Source organism: Colius striatus, chromosome 3 (assembly GCF_028858725.1).
Source record: "Colius striatus isolate bColStr4 chromosome 3, bColStr4.1.hap1, whole genome shotgun sequence".
NCBI lineage: Eukaryota > Metazoa > Chordata > Aves > Coliiformes > Coliidae > Colius > Colius striatus.
The window spans coordinates 33,819,360-33,836,237 of record NC_084761.1 but is presented as its reverse complement, the minus strand read 5'-3'; the positions used below and the strand labels follow the sequence as shown (position 1 = coordinate 33,836,237).

The window sequence follows — 16,878 nt, the reverse complement described above, 5'->3', positions numbered from 1 at the left end:
GCTGGCTTTGAAATTCTACATTTGCCCCTGTCCACACTGAATTCGCTGCCTTTGCAACAGGAAAGCTGTATTTCGGGTTTCCAGGCTGTGTAGGCTTATCTGCCCCGGAGGTGAGACTAGCCCCGTTCCCGTCGGGGAAGGCTGGGCCGAGCCCCTCCCCTGGCTGCCTCAGGTGCTTTCTCCCCTCTGCTTCTTACAGCTCTCACCCCGCCTCGCTGCTCCTGACCTGCTCGCTCCCGTTCTCCCTCATCTGCCGCTCAATGTTTTCTGTCTTTAATCTCGCCGCATCCTCTCGGTGTCACGCCCCGGGGGAGCACAGCCGCAGCCGCGCCTCCGCCGGGAAGCCGTCTAGGGCGGGGAGCGACCTTGCTGCTCCCCTCGCACCGCCCCGGCTCGGGAGTCGCTCGGGCTTTTCGCCGCACTTCGCCACCGCGCCAGCCCTACGGCCACCTCAACATCTCGAACGGAGGCCCCCGCGGCACCGTAGGGGGAGGGCCCTTCTTCCACGCGCCACCCCCGGGGTCGGGGCGCTGCCGCCGCCTCGGCCCTTTAGTAGCCGCGGGGAGGGGTCGGCGCAGAGCGCGGGGTGGCCGGCAGTAACGGGGCTATGTCCCGAGGGGATCGGGAAGTTTTGGCTGCGGCAGGGCTGCTGATGCTGCTGGGTCTCCTGAGTGCCCGAGGGGCGGCGGAGCAGCCCTCGCTGGATCCCGGTGCCTCACCTCTCTTGATCTCTTGTCTCCTCGGACGCTCCGTCTCTCCAGCCCAGGCGGCAGAGCTGGCGCCGCGGGTGCGGCCGGGGCATAGGGGTGCCGTGGCGGTGCTGGGGAGCGGGCCGGACCCGCAGCCCGCCGGCGCCCTGGATCCCTCGCGGCTCCCCTGCGCGTTCGCCCGCGGGCAGGTCACCTACACGCACTTCGGGGCCCGCAGCCCCGGCCGGTGCCGCCTGCTCCTCCAGCTCCGCTACGGTTCGCCCCGCCGGACCTTCGTCGTGCCCTTCACGCTGGAGGTGGTTTTCTAGCAGCTGCGCCTGCTCAGCCGCAACATGTGCCTGCCCATGGAGAAGCTGGGGCGGCTAAGAGCAGCCCTGGACAGCAAGGTGCTGGGCTTCCCCGAGGGCGAGCCCGGCCGGTGCCCGCCTCACCCTGTTGCTCCCCGAGGCTGCCGGCGCCGGCCCCCTTCCCGCCCACGGGCAGCTGCTGGACGCTGAGGGCCGGCCTGGTTATAGCACCGGTTACAGGGAGACTGCTGTGCTGTGCTGCAAGAGGGGATCTGGTACCAGCACACGGCGGCCGCCGTCTCTGCCGGCCGGGACTGCATCCCGGCGAGGGTGGCTATATTGCCTGCAGGAGTGCTTCCAGGTGCTGGTGCAGATCCAAGAAGGGGCCTGACAACATGCTGCCCAAGCCCAGCTTCCCGGTGCTGTTTTATGATGGAGGTGACCAGTTTGTGCTCACAGCCCTTACCTTGGATGTGCTGGCTGCTAAGGATGTGGAAGCCCTCCCGGACCTCCTGATCTTCAACCTCACCTCTGTCTGGCCCAGTGACCCATGGCAGCAAAGCTTCCTGCTCAGCACTGATGACCCCAACCCTCATTGCCTTCTCTCAGCAGGAGGTGAGAAAGGTGAAGGATACCTACCAACCCCCTACCAAGGGCTGAGACCTGGAGTGACTTTTCCAGATCAAAATGGAAGTGCTGGACTATGATAGTGCCTCCTCAGAGCCTGGTAAAGCCCATGAACACGTTAGTTCCTTTGGCCACTTTCAGTTATGTGGCTGGTCTACAGCTGATGGTCTTTGAGGGCCAGTCACAGCCTCTGACAAATTAGAGATCAGTGATGAGGACAATCTGAAAGAGGTGAAAGCCTGGGTTACACAGGGCCTGCGATATGGGAAGATGAAGGTACTGGATATACCAGTCAGTCATAAGTTCCTCACTCTAGACCTTTGTGGAAGATGAAATGTATATGAGAAGGTGGTGAATGACTGGCTGCAGCAGGACATCCTTGATGGGACGCTGTTCTTCAGGCACATGAGAGCTCACAGCACTAGCCCAGTGGTGGGCTGCATTGTATTCCAGGTGTAGGATGACAATGACCTTCCTACCCAGTCAGAGGAGCATATGCTCGTTGTCAAAGTTCAACCAGTAGACAACTTGCCACATGCACTGTACCCAAGTACTAGCCTGTACAGGACAGTGCAGGAATACCAGCTATCTTTAAGAAATGCTATTTACGTTACACTGACCTGGATAGGGATGACAGGGAGCTGAAGTACACTTTACTGACACCTCCAGCTGAAACAGATGAGAACCATTCTGTGGTTAACTGGAGAGATTGTGTCAACTAACAGTCCTGAGGTGGAGTATCAACCCCTGGATCAGGAGCTGGGGATCACACTATGGGTGATTCAGTTCACATTCCTTGTAGAGGATTCAGCTGGCAATTCTCTAAAATGGTACCTTTACTGTCCTCATGCACCCAGTGGACAATCGACCACCTCAGATCACCACACAGGCTTCACTGTGCTTGAGGGAAACATCTTCCTTCTCACCTGCAGTCAACTGGATACCGCAGATGAGAACAGTTCTGCAGACCAGATTGTCTTCACTGTAATTCAAATTCCTGAGCATGGCTATTTACATTATCTGGAGGAGGGTCTGATGGTGCAAGGGGAATCTTTCCTGCTAGATGATATTGCTAGTGAATGCATTTCCTACAAGTACAGCAGCAATGAATTCACCAGTGATTCGTACTAGTTCAAAGTGAACAATGGTGTCACAGTTGTGCCAGTCACAGCTGAGATTGCTGTGCAGCCTGTGGATGATGAAAACCCACCCAAGTGTTGCTCTCCCTGGTGGTCACAGTAGCCATTGATATCCTGGAAAATGATGCTACTGAAATTACTATGTTGCTTATCCAGGATACAGATGAGGACACGGATGACTTGGTGCTGTGGGATCCTCCCAAGCTGGGTGACATCCTTGTGGATGGAGTGCAATCAGAAAAGTTTACTCAGCATGACCTCATGAGCAGAGCAGTAGCCTATACTCACACCACTGGAGAGATTGGCTTGAAAAAGAGGTATGATTCCTTCAGTCTTACTGTTTCTGACTTCTCCAATGAAAGGGTGATGGGAAGCAGCACAGTACAAAGGGTGCATGTGGCTGTAAAAACATTGCCTGTGGACAGCGTTGCACCTGAAGTGATGGTTGTGGCAGAGCCACGCAGTGTCCTCAAGGGAGGGAAGAGTACTCTAATTCTGGATCAGCTGGATGTGGAGGTCATAGATAGTCCTAGAGATGACATTCTGTGCATTATCACAATTTAGTCCAGGATATTTGGAGGATGTCTCTCCAGCCCCAGGGTCTGAGAAGTCTAGAGGTAGCACTGCCATCAGTGTTTTTTCCCTCAAAGATATTTGTCTGGGCCATGTCAGCTATGCACAGAGCATTCACAAAGAGGTGGAGTCTGTGGAGGATAGATTTACTTTCCAGTGCTCTGACTGTGCTGTCACCTCACCAGTTCTTCCCTGTTGTCATTATCCCCATCAATGATGAAAGGCCAGAGCTGTTTGTTTGTGAATTCGTGGTGCTTAGGGGATGAGCCTTGTGATTGGCACTCCCATCCTCAGCAGAGCTGATGCAGGTGAGCTGCTCTTTGTTATTGCTGCCCCTGAGCATGGGCAGATTGTGCAACAGCTGTCCACTGGCACTGTGACTGTTCACAGCTTCACCCTGGAGGAGATCTAGGAGGCTTCCAGAATTGTATATGAACATGATGACTCAGATGAGAGAAGATAGCTTCCAAATTCAGTTGACTGATGAACACCACACAGTGGAACAGAATGTGCTGATTATGGTGATCTTGGTAGATGATGAGACTTCCTCAGGATGGCAATCAACAATGGTCTGAAAGTAGAGGTTGGCAAGTGAAAGGTCATCTCTAGTCAAGACCTTAAAGCCACAGACATTGATTCAGAGAACAAGAGCCTTGTTTACATCATTCGTTTGGCACCCATACAGGGTTTCTTACAAAAACTGAACAGACAAGAGGAGGTGCTATGCAATGTTACCCAAGGCACAAACTCGCACAAGTTGATTTAGACCAGAGGCTTATCTGCTGTGTTGATACTGGACTGCATGGAGTCTGTGACCTGATTAAATTTGATGTTTCTGATGGTATTAATGCTTTGATAGACAGGTAATTCTATATTACCATTGGTAGCACTGATATGATATTCACTGAAGTGATCAACAACGGTGTAACTCTGAAAGAAGGTGGAAAGATGACACAACTGATTTACTCAGCACAAGTGATGTTAACAGTACCTATGGAAATTTGCATTTCAGTGTCACATGGTCCCCAGCCCGGGGCCATCTAGAGAATTCAGACACTCCTGGACTACCTGTTGTCTCCTTCACTCAACTCCGACTTGCTGGCAACAAGATTTACTACATTCACGCTCCAGAGGATGAGGTGGAGATGGGATGATTTTGAGTTTGAAGTGACAGACGGGTATAACCCAGTCTTCCATACCTTCAGGGTCTCCATCACAGACGTGGACAATAAGAAGCCAATTCTGACTGTTGGTGACCTGGTTTCTGAGGAAGGTAAGACCAGGCTGATCACTCCTTTTGAGCTGACCGTGGAAGATGAGGATTCTGTACAGATTTTGTACAACAGATATCCAGTCACAAGCTTTACCAAACAAAACTTGAAAGAGAATCTTGCCAGCTACAGACATGACGGTTCAGAAACCAGCCAGGATAGTTTCTCCTCTGTGACTAATAGGACTCACATAGACTTTTATGTTTTCCCTGACAGCAGCAAGGAAACCCATCAAACCCAAATAATGAGGATTCAGATGAGTTCACTAGACAACAGACCACCACAATTAGTGGTGAACAAGGATACTCCTACTCTGAGAAGACTTCCAACTGGGCACCTAGACTTCTGGACGTGTTCCTATGTGACCTGGTCTAGGTGAACCTGCTTCTGCAGAGGGGTTGGACTATATGATCTCTAAAGGTCCCTTCCAACTCCTAGCATTCTATGATTCTATGATCACTAGTAAGGCACTAAAGGCAGAGGGTTGAGGTAGTCCAGACAAGCTGTTGAAATAAAAAATAACAGATGGGCCGGAGCATGGCTTCATCATTATTACTGGCCTTGGGAATGACAGCATTCGAACATTTATGTAAGGCTGGTGCTAATGGTTGTATTTGCTTATAAACATTGAGCTCAATGAGCAGATCCTTACTCTCAATAGGTTCAATTTAGTTATAGCAAAGTCACTCTTCCTAATGTGCTGAAACAGGGATGTGACTTTAGTATTTAAAAATAAGTATTTATGGTAAAACTGTATCTTTCTGTCTTTTTTGCTATTATTCTTTGAACTAATAACTACATTTATGTTGTGTTGCTGAGTAAAGTCCAATGTAAGAAGCCATGTCACACTGTATGTTTGGTTGCCAAAATACTTTATCCACAAACTAGCCAACTTATTAGTAAGTAATCAAGTAGTAAAGGTAGAGTGAACTGTGTCCCAGATTCTGTAGGAAAACTCTATGGTTACTAACTTAGCATATTCTTTTCATAGCTAATATTGATGAAATGAAGATCAGCTACATCCTGAAGGAAGGTGGTAATGCTACCAGCGACATCTTTTATTCTTCACTGAAGACAGTGGTAAGATTAAGATGCTTAATCATTCATGTCTTAGAATGACACCATCTAGAACACTGTTCACATTAAATAAACGTCATCTGTTGTTTCTTTTGAAGTTATATATAGAAGTGCCATGAACACATAAGAATGCAAATCAGGGTATTCTATTCATTTTGGTATATAATGTCACAATTAATGCAAGCTGCTATGGCAAGCTATGAACTTTTAGCGGGATATACTGTTGTCACAATACTGTTTGTTCAGTGACATTCATGAAGGGCTATTGGAACTGACAGTCAATCCCTCATGGTCAGCTGTGCATGTTACAAAAATTCAGCCATGCGAGGTGGAACACTGATGATTTTGGCATTATGGCAAACCACTGAATCAAAAGAGAAAATTAATGCTAGCCTCGGCTAAATAAGCATCTAGATTTGTTCAAAATTGGTAGACTCACTAAAAAGAAATCTCTGTTGATAGTTATGAGAATAGTCACTGAAAAGTAAGAGCTTCTCTGAGTTTACTAAGGCTTCCTATTCTAATTATTGTAAATCAGAAAATGTATATCTGATCTCATGAAAATCAGTTATTACATTGTATCTATGATCAGTCCATTTCTGTTCTTGTAGCAGTAGAAATCATTGTAGTGTTATATCCATCATTTGCTATAAACCAATCCAGCCTCAGATGAGTATGTGCCTGAAAAATAAGCATTCTGTTATGGATTAAGAACTTTCATACACTTTAGTTAGCTGAGACATTTTGGTTAGTTGAGATGAACCTGTTCATTTTATTACTTGAAGATGAAAGCGAGCACCTTAGATATGACTTCCAGTGTTTTCCTTATCCTTTCTGTTGGGGGAACACTTAGTGTTTCCAGGCAGTGTGCAGTTAGCAAAACAATGAAATGTGACTTGTTCATTTTAATTTGTCAAAGAAGTAGTTGGACATTTGAAACCAGTAATTTGGTACTGTGACTTTGATCATATGTGAATGATTATGTAGTGTAAAGGACATTGAAAACATTTTCAATATTAGGTCAACCACACCTCTGTTTCATTATGATCCTACCAGGGGCAAGTTTTTCATGTTTACAAATGGAAGATAGTAGGCAGCCCACAATACGCACAGTATTGATAGCTTGAAGGAAGTTATTTCCTTTCTAGTTAAGGTTTAGGTAGCGGATAATTTCATTCAGCTGTTGTTGTGCTGGGCTTCAGGGAACTGGAAGATCTGTTTCGTAAGTGAAGAATGCACTAATGCATTCCCCATGGCTGGCACTTTATATCCTTTACATCTGGAAAGATCTTCTCTTTCAGGAGCCAATAGACAAAATTGGGAGACAAAGCTATGGCAGGCTGAAAATGGCATTTATTTTGTGCTGCTTCTGGTTACACTGAAAGAAAACATTGAGCAGCTGAGTGGAATAGAAAAAGCAAGTTAGACTTCACAAGCCAATTATTTTCTAGCTCTTTTGGAAGTACTGTACGTCAATGCAATTAAAATCAAATGGAGCTGTTAATTTAAGAAAGATTGGAGATGCATTGACTATTTTTGCTCACATTTCACTTAGCACACAGGAGAAGGTGCTGTGAGCTACTACCTGTGTTTCTTACAGACATCTTATTTTGCTGTCACTTTATCAGTATGCAAGTCTTTGTGGCATGACTATGTGGGGTAATACAATAATGATGAGAAACAATGGGGAAAAAGGAATGACATGACTGAACAGATGGTAATTCTTATTCCTTATGTACTCGGGGCCACAGAGGGAGCCAGTTACTAGATGTTTTCATTAATGGCACTTCCAGTCTCTGCTAAATGTGATTCTTTCAGCTACATTACTTCATCATCTATCTGTTCCAGATATCACCAAACAAAGTAAGAAAAGCTGTGGCGATAAATGTGGGCAGCTATGCTTATAACAAAAGTATGTACTGACTGAATGGTCATTGTATGCTGATGTGACTGTGTGCTGAGCAAGTAAAATCTGGAAATACACTTAGAACTTGTTTGGTGTGGGAAAGAAGGTTGAGGAGTTAATGCTGTCATTACTACTGTAGTGCAAGGAAATGCTTTTAAAAGAAATTATATCTGGAGTAGTCTTTTCATGCTTTGGTGGTTAGAAATACTTTAAACATTTTCCCTCAGGGGCATTTACGTCCCAAGGGAGTGCCTGAAAAGGGCACAACTGTAATAGCTTTTGTACAACTCAGGAAAAAATACCTAGAGACCTGTACTATTTTAGTACAGCTTGCAACTGCTTCAGCAACACTCAAGAAAGAGCCTGCTGTTTTCTCTGGGGATTTTTTATGTTCTAACTCCTAAAGTCTCTTAAAAAGCATTTAGTTTTTCATCAGTATAAGGGGAACTCTGAGCAATGAAATGTATTTGTATCAAATGTGAGGAGAAAATGCATGCATTTTTCTCTGATCATTTCCCCTGCACAAACATGATCAGGATTTTCTTCAGAAGCTTCACCCTTTAATGGGAGAGTACACCTTTTAAATATAGTACCATTTGTCTTACTAGGGATAGGAAAGATTCCTTTATATTTTTTATCTGGACAGCTACCTATTCTGCTATTTAAGGGTAGGTGATGAAACAGTTTAATGACAGAGTTGAGCCTACTGTTCATTACACAGAACCAACAGTACAAATTTAATACAAAGTGGGTAAGGTTTGACCAGTTTCAAAGATTTATTCTTGGGGTGTGTATACGCCTACTGTTAAGTTTGTTTGAAGATTTGTAGTAAAGCAATGATGTGCAGTAGACTTGCAGTGGTTATTTTTTACTTTACCATACTTGATTTTGGAAGCATTTGTTATTTTCCTTGGTGATTTTTATGCAAAGATTAGCCTAGTTAAAGTTGGTTACTTCAATACCTCTCTACTTGGTTTATGTTGTTGTATAAGCAACTCTTTTATTTACCTGTAAGGTTCACGTTTTTTGTTTTTTAGTGTACTTCACCTTTTAACACTCCTGGCATTGCTGCCCTCAAGACCTTGTTGAATAATGAGCGCGTGCTGATACTGAAAGTTAAAATGTTTTGATGATGTAAACTTTGTGGGACTAGTTCAGGCTTCCTTCAAACCTTGTGTAGAATGAAATTTTAAAACTTAGAGTTCCCTTGGAATAAAGGAATCCTACCAAAGTGCACTAATTGACAAAATAGTAAAGAAAATACTGTATTATGTACTTCTAGCTATTAAAAAATAGCTCTGTAAAAAGAAAAAAAAAAGTAGAATACGATCTCCAGTGTGAATCTTCTGTGCATTTTGCTCAATGTGGTCCTAGGTCCATGGAGTGAAAATCTGCTTTGCTATTAATTCTAGTTGGCCTGGGATTTCACTCAGAGACGTTCTCACCCATATTTAATTGGTGCTACTGCAAATAAATTGCATGGAGAAGGTGTGGTTGAGTGAAAACCCTAAGGAGAACCTGGCAGTTTTCTGATTTCCACATTTTTTCTTAGCTTTTATTTTCCAGAGACTGTTCAGCCAGGGAGCTGATACGGGGGCTGATCTAGGCTTCCCTGAGGCTGATAAAAGGAGCCTCATCTTTTTTGCCTTTAAGCTTATTAATCTTTTTATAGGCAAATAGTGTGGCTTCTTATTTCTGAATAACCTCTCAAGGTTTTGATTATAATACTGTGAACTTCACTGTTTGAATCAGAATCATTTAGGTTGAAAATGACCTTTAAGATAATTGAGTCAAATTATTAGCTCAACACTGCCACATCCACAACTAAACCATGTCCCCCAGCATCTCATCTACATACCTTTAATATATCTCTAGGGATGGTAACTCTATCACCTCCCTGGGCATCCCGTTCCAGTGTCTAACAACCCGCTCAGGAAAAAGTTCTTCCTAATCTCCAATCTAAACCTCTCCTAGTACGACTCGAGGCCGTTTCCTCTTGTCTTGTCCCTTGTTAATTTGGAGAAGACATTGACCCCTATGTTACCACAACCTCCTCTCAGGTAGTTACAGTGAGTTAAAAGGTCTCCCCTGAGCTTCCTTTTCTCCAGGCTGAACAAATTCCTTCAGCTGTTCCTCATAGAACTTTTTTGTAGACCTTTCACCAGGTTCATTTCCCTTCTCGCAGATTCTAACACAATATTATAGTAACTCACGTGCTTGCTTATAGAGTCCAGAAACATTGCAATATCTAGTCTCTTAAGAATAGGTATTCTTGTTAATGCATGATGTGTGAGTGAAAAACCCATTGGTAGAGTTAAGTGGTGCTTTGTTGTTTCCTTTTCTAGCACAAACTGATACATGGCAATTCCAGCAGCTTGTTAGCAATCCAAGTTAGTTTAAATTTGAACACCTGGCAGAATGTAGTTACTGGTCAAACATACAAACAAACATCTGGTGGGATTTGTGTATGTTACTGACTGTATTTATCTAACACAACTGTCTACTCTTATATGTAGGTAAAATTTCCTGTAATCTTACTAATGGTGTTACAAATCAACTTGGCGTTACCATAGACAAGGCAGCATACTGTCCTCTGATAAATAATTTTACTTTTTAGTCAGCAATATCGACAGTGCATCTATCTCCTCACATCCACAAAGCCAAAAATAGTTTAGTTATTATTAAAGATATTGTCGTCATATCATTTCACCCCTTCCAGACACAAAGGCACATAATTTAAGAGGCAAAGAATTTCCAAACAATGACCTGTTTTTTAAGTAGCCCTAAAACAAACCCAGAGCTACACTTCTTCCAAATTAAGTAGATTTTTTTAAGGGGTTTACAAAACCTTTTTCTTTTGAATAAAATTCAAAAACAGTAGTCAGCAAAGATGTATGAATTATTATGCAACAAAGCTTGTCAAATAACTTGCATGCAGAAACCTTTTGAATTCAGTGGGAAAATGCCTTCCATTTTTAATGTGTTCCTTGTGTGCTCTAATTTGCTGTCATGCTTGACAGCACTGAATGATGCATTCTTCTTGTGTTGACCTCAAGAAATAAAAAGTCATTAGGTGAGGAGGCTTTATTTTAATACAGTTGTTTGCAAAGATATTATATTTCTGCTGAAAGGAGAGAACCTGAGCATTATGGAATGAACACATGTTTGTGACATGGCTCTATTTCATCCCTTCATCTATTACTGTTTGAAGCTATGCACTATGCATTTTCAGTTCCAAAGCCAGACTTTCCAAATGAATCAGCTTATGCACCTATGTATTTACATTTTACTTTATTTTAATCCTCCTCTTCAAGGTGCTGGATACCATTTCTGCTGATGCAAGACTTTGAGTTTTACTTTGTAGTAGAAGACAGTCATGCTAGAATATAGGAACTGGATGACAGTATTGTTTTTGGGATGCAAGAAGTAATTGTTTTTCTTGATGCTAGGAAGTCCCATACTAGACTACTTTTGCAAGGTTTGTATGAAATTGTGAAGATGTAGTAAAACTGGACAAACTGCCTTGGGAATAAATGAGAATAACCAGAGATCTACAAAAGTTGGTCAGTAAGAAGAGGTTAAAAGACTTGGTACTGTTCTGTCTGGAGTAGAGAGGACAGAGAAAGGATATGGCATTTGTAAATATAGATAACAGAGGAAAATGGAAAAATAGAGATGATATTAGCCTCTGCATCTTTTTGATTCTCACTCAGGCCCGTTAAGCAGGTAAAGAACAGATAAGAGAATGTTCATCCTCTCTTAGGGAAATATGAGTGTTTACAAAAGCTATCACAGTGCTAGATTGAAGAGTTGTTTATCTCTTTTGATTTTCTCCTAGAAAGAATATTTCTGCTCTGTAATCAAAGTAACTTTTGGGTTTCTTTTAACTCAGTTTTCGAGCACCAGCCAGAATCGAAACCTGTATCTCTGCATGTGGTGCTGCTTTGTTATTTAAAGCTATTTGCCAGATTTCTTGCCACAGCATTATTTTACACAATGCAGTTATCCATATGTACCTCATTGGTAATATGAAATACTTTTTAATGATGTAATAATTATTTTTGTGTCCCCTTTGCCATGTCTACTTCGTTTTGTCAAAGACCATTTGTAACTGTAGAAAGTAGTGTGCTATGTTCTGATTCTTAGTGATGCTGAGAAGTAAAATAACCTTGAAGCTCCTAGTTGCTGTTTTACCTTTTGTAAAACAAAGGATTCCTCTAGCTTCAGTAATGCAGTGGAATTTTATTTATTACTTTATTTTCTGATTTGCATAATAGATCCTTCTCAGAAATGCAGCTTGTTAAGACGAGCCTTATTCCATACATCATCTACTTTATATCTGGACAAGATAGATTTGTTTGAAGAGTACATGGGACTGCTGTTTCTTAAAAATATGGTGTCCAGTCCTTTCTGGTGGCAGTTTAGAAATGTGTTTGTGCTGCTTTAGAAAGTAGTTCCTTCTTCTCATATGGTAGAAGGCCATCAAACTGCTTCTTTTGGACAATATTAGGGCTTTTCAGAAATTCAGAATTGATTTGTCAGTCTCACAAATTTGCTAGATTCCAAAAGTAATACAGACTTTTTCTTAAAAGTACTTCATTCTTCTTTCCTGGCTTTTCGTGAAAGTTCTATATGTTTTAGCCAGAGATCCACAGAACTTAATGGTGATACATAAACTGTGAAATATTATTATTAATTATATTGTTATTGGAACATATTGAAGGAATTTAAATGGAGAGAAAGGAATTTTTTGCAGCCTAGAGCACAATTTTTTCCCACTATTTTCTTGTCAGTGTAGTGGTTGTCCCAGTAATATTTATCATAGAATCATAGAATGGTAGGGGTTGGAAGGGATCTTTAGATAATATCTAGTCCAACCCCTCTGCCAAAGCAGGTCCACCTAGATCAGGTCACACAGGAATGCATCCAGGCGCGTTTTGAAGACCTCCAAGGAAGGAGACTCCACAACTTCCCTGGGCAGCCTGTGCCAGCACAGTGCTGGCACATGTTTAGTTTATTGTAGACTTATGGGGATTCAGTTTCCAGTTAATATGTCGTTGCCAGTTTATATAGCATTACTATGTCAAGCAAAAGATTAGATCAATTTCTGTATTTTTGTATAACACAGACATTATTAGAGCCTCAGGCTTCATAAGTAAATTATGTTCCTGTTGAATGTAAGAATGTAAGTAGTAGGTGGGTTCTACAAATATAGTACTTAAAAATTGTTTAAAGCATGGCTTCGGGAGTATCATGGATTTATATGCTCTCCATGTATTTCTTAGCACCTACATAAACTCAAGAAAATGGGACTATATTGGTTTTGAGGTGGTTTTTTTTTCCCCCTATTGTTTGCAGTCTTGGAGCATGCAGTCAGAATTGTTACAGATCAGCTCTTGTGTGGTACTATCATAACATGCTCAAGTGTTGAAGCCCTCTGATCTACCTGTCTCCCTCCATCACATCTTTGATGGACTCAACCAATTTGATAGTTCCTGCAGAAAAATTCAACCAGTCTGTTTTATTCTTTTCATTGATTGATTGGTCTTGTGCTTGCAGTAGAAGGATTCACCAAGAATAATAAAAGCCGTAGAGCAAAATGTTCCTTTTCTTCTAACTTATCAAATTGGCTGCACCAAAACAGAATTTTTATTAGTTCTCTTATTTTTACTAAGAGTTTTTTTCCATCCTTTTAGCCATAAGACAAAATTTAAAAGAACATGTAAATATGTAGGAGTGAGAAAGAGGGAAAATTATATGAAAGGAGGAGTCTGTGGGATGGTTGTGTCTTGCAGTTTGTCTATGGTCACTGGTTAGAATTTCTTCATCTATTTCTCAATCTGTTTACTCTTCATTTGACAATTTTAGCTGGGAAGATTGAAAAGATAATAGATATTTAGAAACTTTTATGCCTTACTGTTGAAATTAACCTATCTTTAGACCATCTTTTTTTAAATTAAATTTATGCATTTTCCTTCCTTTCCCATAACTGATGGGTTTATGTGTTCCATAGGTATTTTGTTGGAACTGTAGCATAAGATATTAGAATTATTTGGATTTTGCTTGAATATATATGGGCAAACAGGCATGCACATGTTTTAGTCTCTGATGTATTCAATCAGTTGTTATGAGAGACGTAAAATATAACAAGAAGGTTTTTTGTATATCGGGCACTAGATATATTTGTCATTGCTTCAGGAGTGTAGCAGAAGTTAAACAGAAACTAAAGCAAAACATAGTTACCTTAGTCACTGATATTGTATTGTGAATGTGTGTCAGCAGGTAAGTACTTCCTGAATGGCATAACATTTTTCTTTTTAGGGGAACTGATTTAGGTAAAGTCCCTGAACAATAGATAAAGTTAGTTTCTTTTTGTCTGCTCACCTGAAATCTTTGGTAATATTGGATTTCAGTTCCCAGAAAAATACTGAGGAAATATTTCTCAAATCTATTGCTTAAGAAGGATTGTTTTCCAAAACAGGGCATACTTTATTAAAGGGTGTAATTTTCTAATGCTGTTGAGACTGACGATTTGCCGGTCCATGATATTCTTTCTGAAGCCCTGACGTGCTTTGGGAAGTCTTCTGCCCTCCTTTGGTTCGTTCAAAACTCAGACATTTTCTTCTACATGTCTTTTAGCAACTGCTTCTTACCTCATTCCTTTTTTTTCCTATATTGTATATTGATAAGGTCTGCAAAAATTGATTCAGTTCCTATATCTGTATTCAGTGTTCACATGGGCCCACGATTTGTCTTTCTAAGGTCTTTGACAATATAAGTAGGTAATTTTCTTTAAAGTGTTATTTAAAGGAAAATATCTGTTCTGTAAGCGTCAATGGGAATTTTAACTATGAGGATTAACTGTGCATTTAGAATTGTGTGAAATGGCTCCTAATTTCACCTCTTGTAATTAAAAGGGCAGAGATTCATTCCCTTCTAATTTCCTTAACATCTTGTGAATGATCTGAATGCATAGATGAATAATTAAGAATTGAATTATAGTTCCAAGTACAAAATCTGAATCCAGAAGGTATTTACAAATAACATAGGGCTAATTAACTTAAAATGTATTTTTATGTGCTTTTCTATTGAGTATTGATTGTGCCATTTACATATGTGATACATTCAGGAAAGTATGATTACCTCTTCCTCTATCACTATCCAGAAGTTAGGAAGAACATATGAATCTGTTCCATATGATACGCCTGTCTCAAACAGAACATAAATTTCTTTGTTCTGTTCAGCATATACTTCCTGTAGCACTCAAAATTCAGATGTTTGGCACTTGAGTTGAATTACGTGAAATGAAAACTGAAATAGTAACAAGTTGTAAAGTTGTTATCTAGTTTCACCTAAATTTCCTTGAAGTTCATTTTCAGTATCAGCAGAGAACTTCTCGGCATTAACCTCTTTGATATCTGAATCTAATGTTTTCCATATGTTTTGGCCTGTTACCGGTTCTTAAAACACTTCAAAATGCATTTCAGTGTTGTTATTCAGCTGAAAAAGATTAAGTGGAGGTACTTTAATGGACAAACTAGGCAGACCAGACATTGCTCCAAAGGAGGTTACAGGGCTTGTGTCCCAAGACACAAGTCTCTGAATCTCCAGAACTCTTGAGGGGTACAGCCACTGCACTGATACCACTCATCTTGATGAAAGTGGTCTCAGATTCTCCCTTGCTAGCTTCATCTGCTATGTCTTCTCTTCTGTCAAAGGGAAGGCCCGTTGTCTTCTTCTCAACACAGGGCTGTGTCCCAGCTGGCTGACCATTGCTGGGATGAGGAGGAAGACTGCAGGATTTTCTACTTTCAATATTGTGACCAGGAAAATACTTCTTAAGGTGTTTGACCTCTCCCATGTCATTTGAACTTAACTGGCACCCATGATGAGACAAAACTTTCAGACATGTTCCTGTCCATTCCTCTGTCTTGTGCCCCCCTTACCCAGTGTGTATTGTACTTTTTTATGCAGGAAATGGCTCCACAGGTCAGCAACAATCACATTAGCCTCATCTAGGAAAGCAGTATCTCTGAACTTAGGCAGCTGCTTTTCCTGATGTTATAGGGTTTTATCACATTTCTTTGTGATTGCAAATAAGAAATGAATAATAAATTCCTATCATTCCCAGATGGCAAAGCTCTTTCTCAATTCTCAGAGTTCATGACTGCTGTTCAGCCTCTACCCTAGTATGGCACTTTAAGAAGCTTTCCCTAACGATGGCCTGTAGCATCAACTGCCTTGCCTAGTTAAGGTATGTTGATGTAATTTGGGGAATTATGAAGGCCATAACTTCCCAAGACAATCATCATGCTTATGAATCCTGCAGATTCAAACTACAGATCAGTCAGCTGCCTCTTGCTGGAACACTTTAAAGGTCAAACTATAACATAAATCTCTTGTATTGGTCTTTGATTTACAATATCTTCAAGGTCTCACTGTGAAGCTTTTACTTCTTCAAGGAATTAAATGCCAAGTGTATTGAAGCATGTTGCAAAAGAACATTGATTCAGGGAGGAAACTTAACTTGTAATTAAAGCTACCATTTGGATGGCAGTTTTGTCTCATGTTAGCACGTACAAAAAGTTATCTTTTGGAAAACATAGAGGCTTTCTGTTTCTGAGGGACAGGGAAGTGCTGGAGAGAGTCGAGTGGAGGGCCACCAAGATGATCAGGGGACTGAAACATCTTCCTTATGAGGAAAGGCTGTGAGAACTGGAGCTGTTTAGTCTGGAGAAGAGGAGATTGAGGGGGGATCTTATTAACATTTATAAATATCTAAAGGGTGGGTGTCAGGAGCTTGGGACATCCCTTTTTTCTATAGTAGCTAGCAACAGGACAAGGTTTCAATGGGATGAAGCTGGAACACAAAAAGTTCCACTTAAACATAAGGAAAAACTATTTCACTGTGAGGGTGACAGAGCAGTGGCACAGGCTGCCCAGAAGGGTTGTGGAGTCTCCTTTCTTGGAGGTCTTCAAGACCTGCCTGGACATGTTCCTATGCAACCTGATCTAGGTGAACCTGCTTCTGCAGAGGGGGTTGGACTAGATGATCTGTTAAGGTCCCTTCCAACCCCTACCATTCTATGATAATGAAATCTGCGTTTCTCTGCACTCCTAAGTTAAAATTAGCATAGATTGTTGTGTCCTTTGTGCATTGAATGTGTATTGTCAGTCATGATATTATTTTTGCACAGAGAATTATAAACTTGGCAGTATATCTTTCCTCCTACTTAATTTGACAGTTATGAAATGTAATGCATTTTAGCACTGACCATGTAACAATAT

At 41.6% G+C, this 16,878-nt stretch overlaps 1 protein-coding gene across 1 annotated transcript in view; it reads left to right on the top strand.

The window, feature by feature from the left end:
* The first annotated feature begins 1,042 nt into the window (after nt 1-1,042).
* Nucleotides 1,043-16,878, top strand: part of FREM3 (FRAS1 related extracellular matrix 3) — a 52,042-nt gene continuing 36,206 nt past the window's right edge. The window contains 23 exon segments of the mRNA XM_061993170.1: nt 1,043-1,096; nt 1,263-1,385; nt 1,387-1,586; nt 1,588-1,722; nt 1,724-1,818; nt 1,821-1,915; nt 1,964-2,210; nt 2,213-2,322; nt 2,324-2,449; nt 2,451-2,505; nt 2,508-2,834; nt 2,837-3,317; nt 3,319-3,501; nt 3,503-3,591; nt 3,594-3,786; nt 3,788-3,884; nt 3,887-4,082; nt 4,085-4,285; nt 4,288-4,484; nt 4,486-4,960; nt 5,046-5,201; nt 5,599-5,687; nt 7,533-7,596. Coding sequence (XP_061849154.1) covers nt 1,043-1,096; nt 1,263-1,385; nt 1,387-1,586; nt 1,588-1,722; nt 1,724-1,818; nt 1,821-1,915; nt 1,964-2,210; nt 2,213-2,322; nt 2,324-2,449; nt 2,451-2,505; nt 2,508-2,834; nt 2,837-3,317; nt 3,319-3,501; nt 3,503-3,591; nt 3,594-3,786; nt 3,788-3,884; nt 3,887-4,082; nt 4,085-4,285; nt 4,288-4,484; nt 4,486-4,960; nt 5,046-5,201; nt 5,599-5,687; nt 7,533-7,596 — 3,988 coding nt within the window.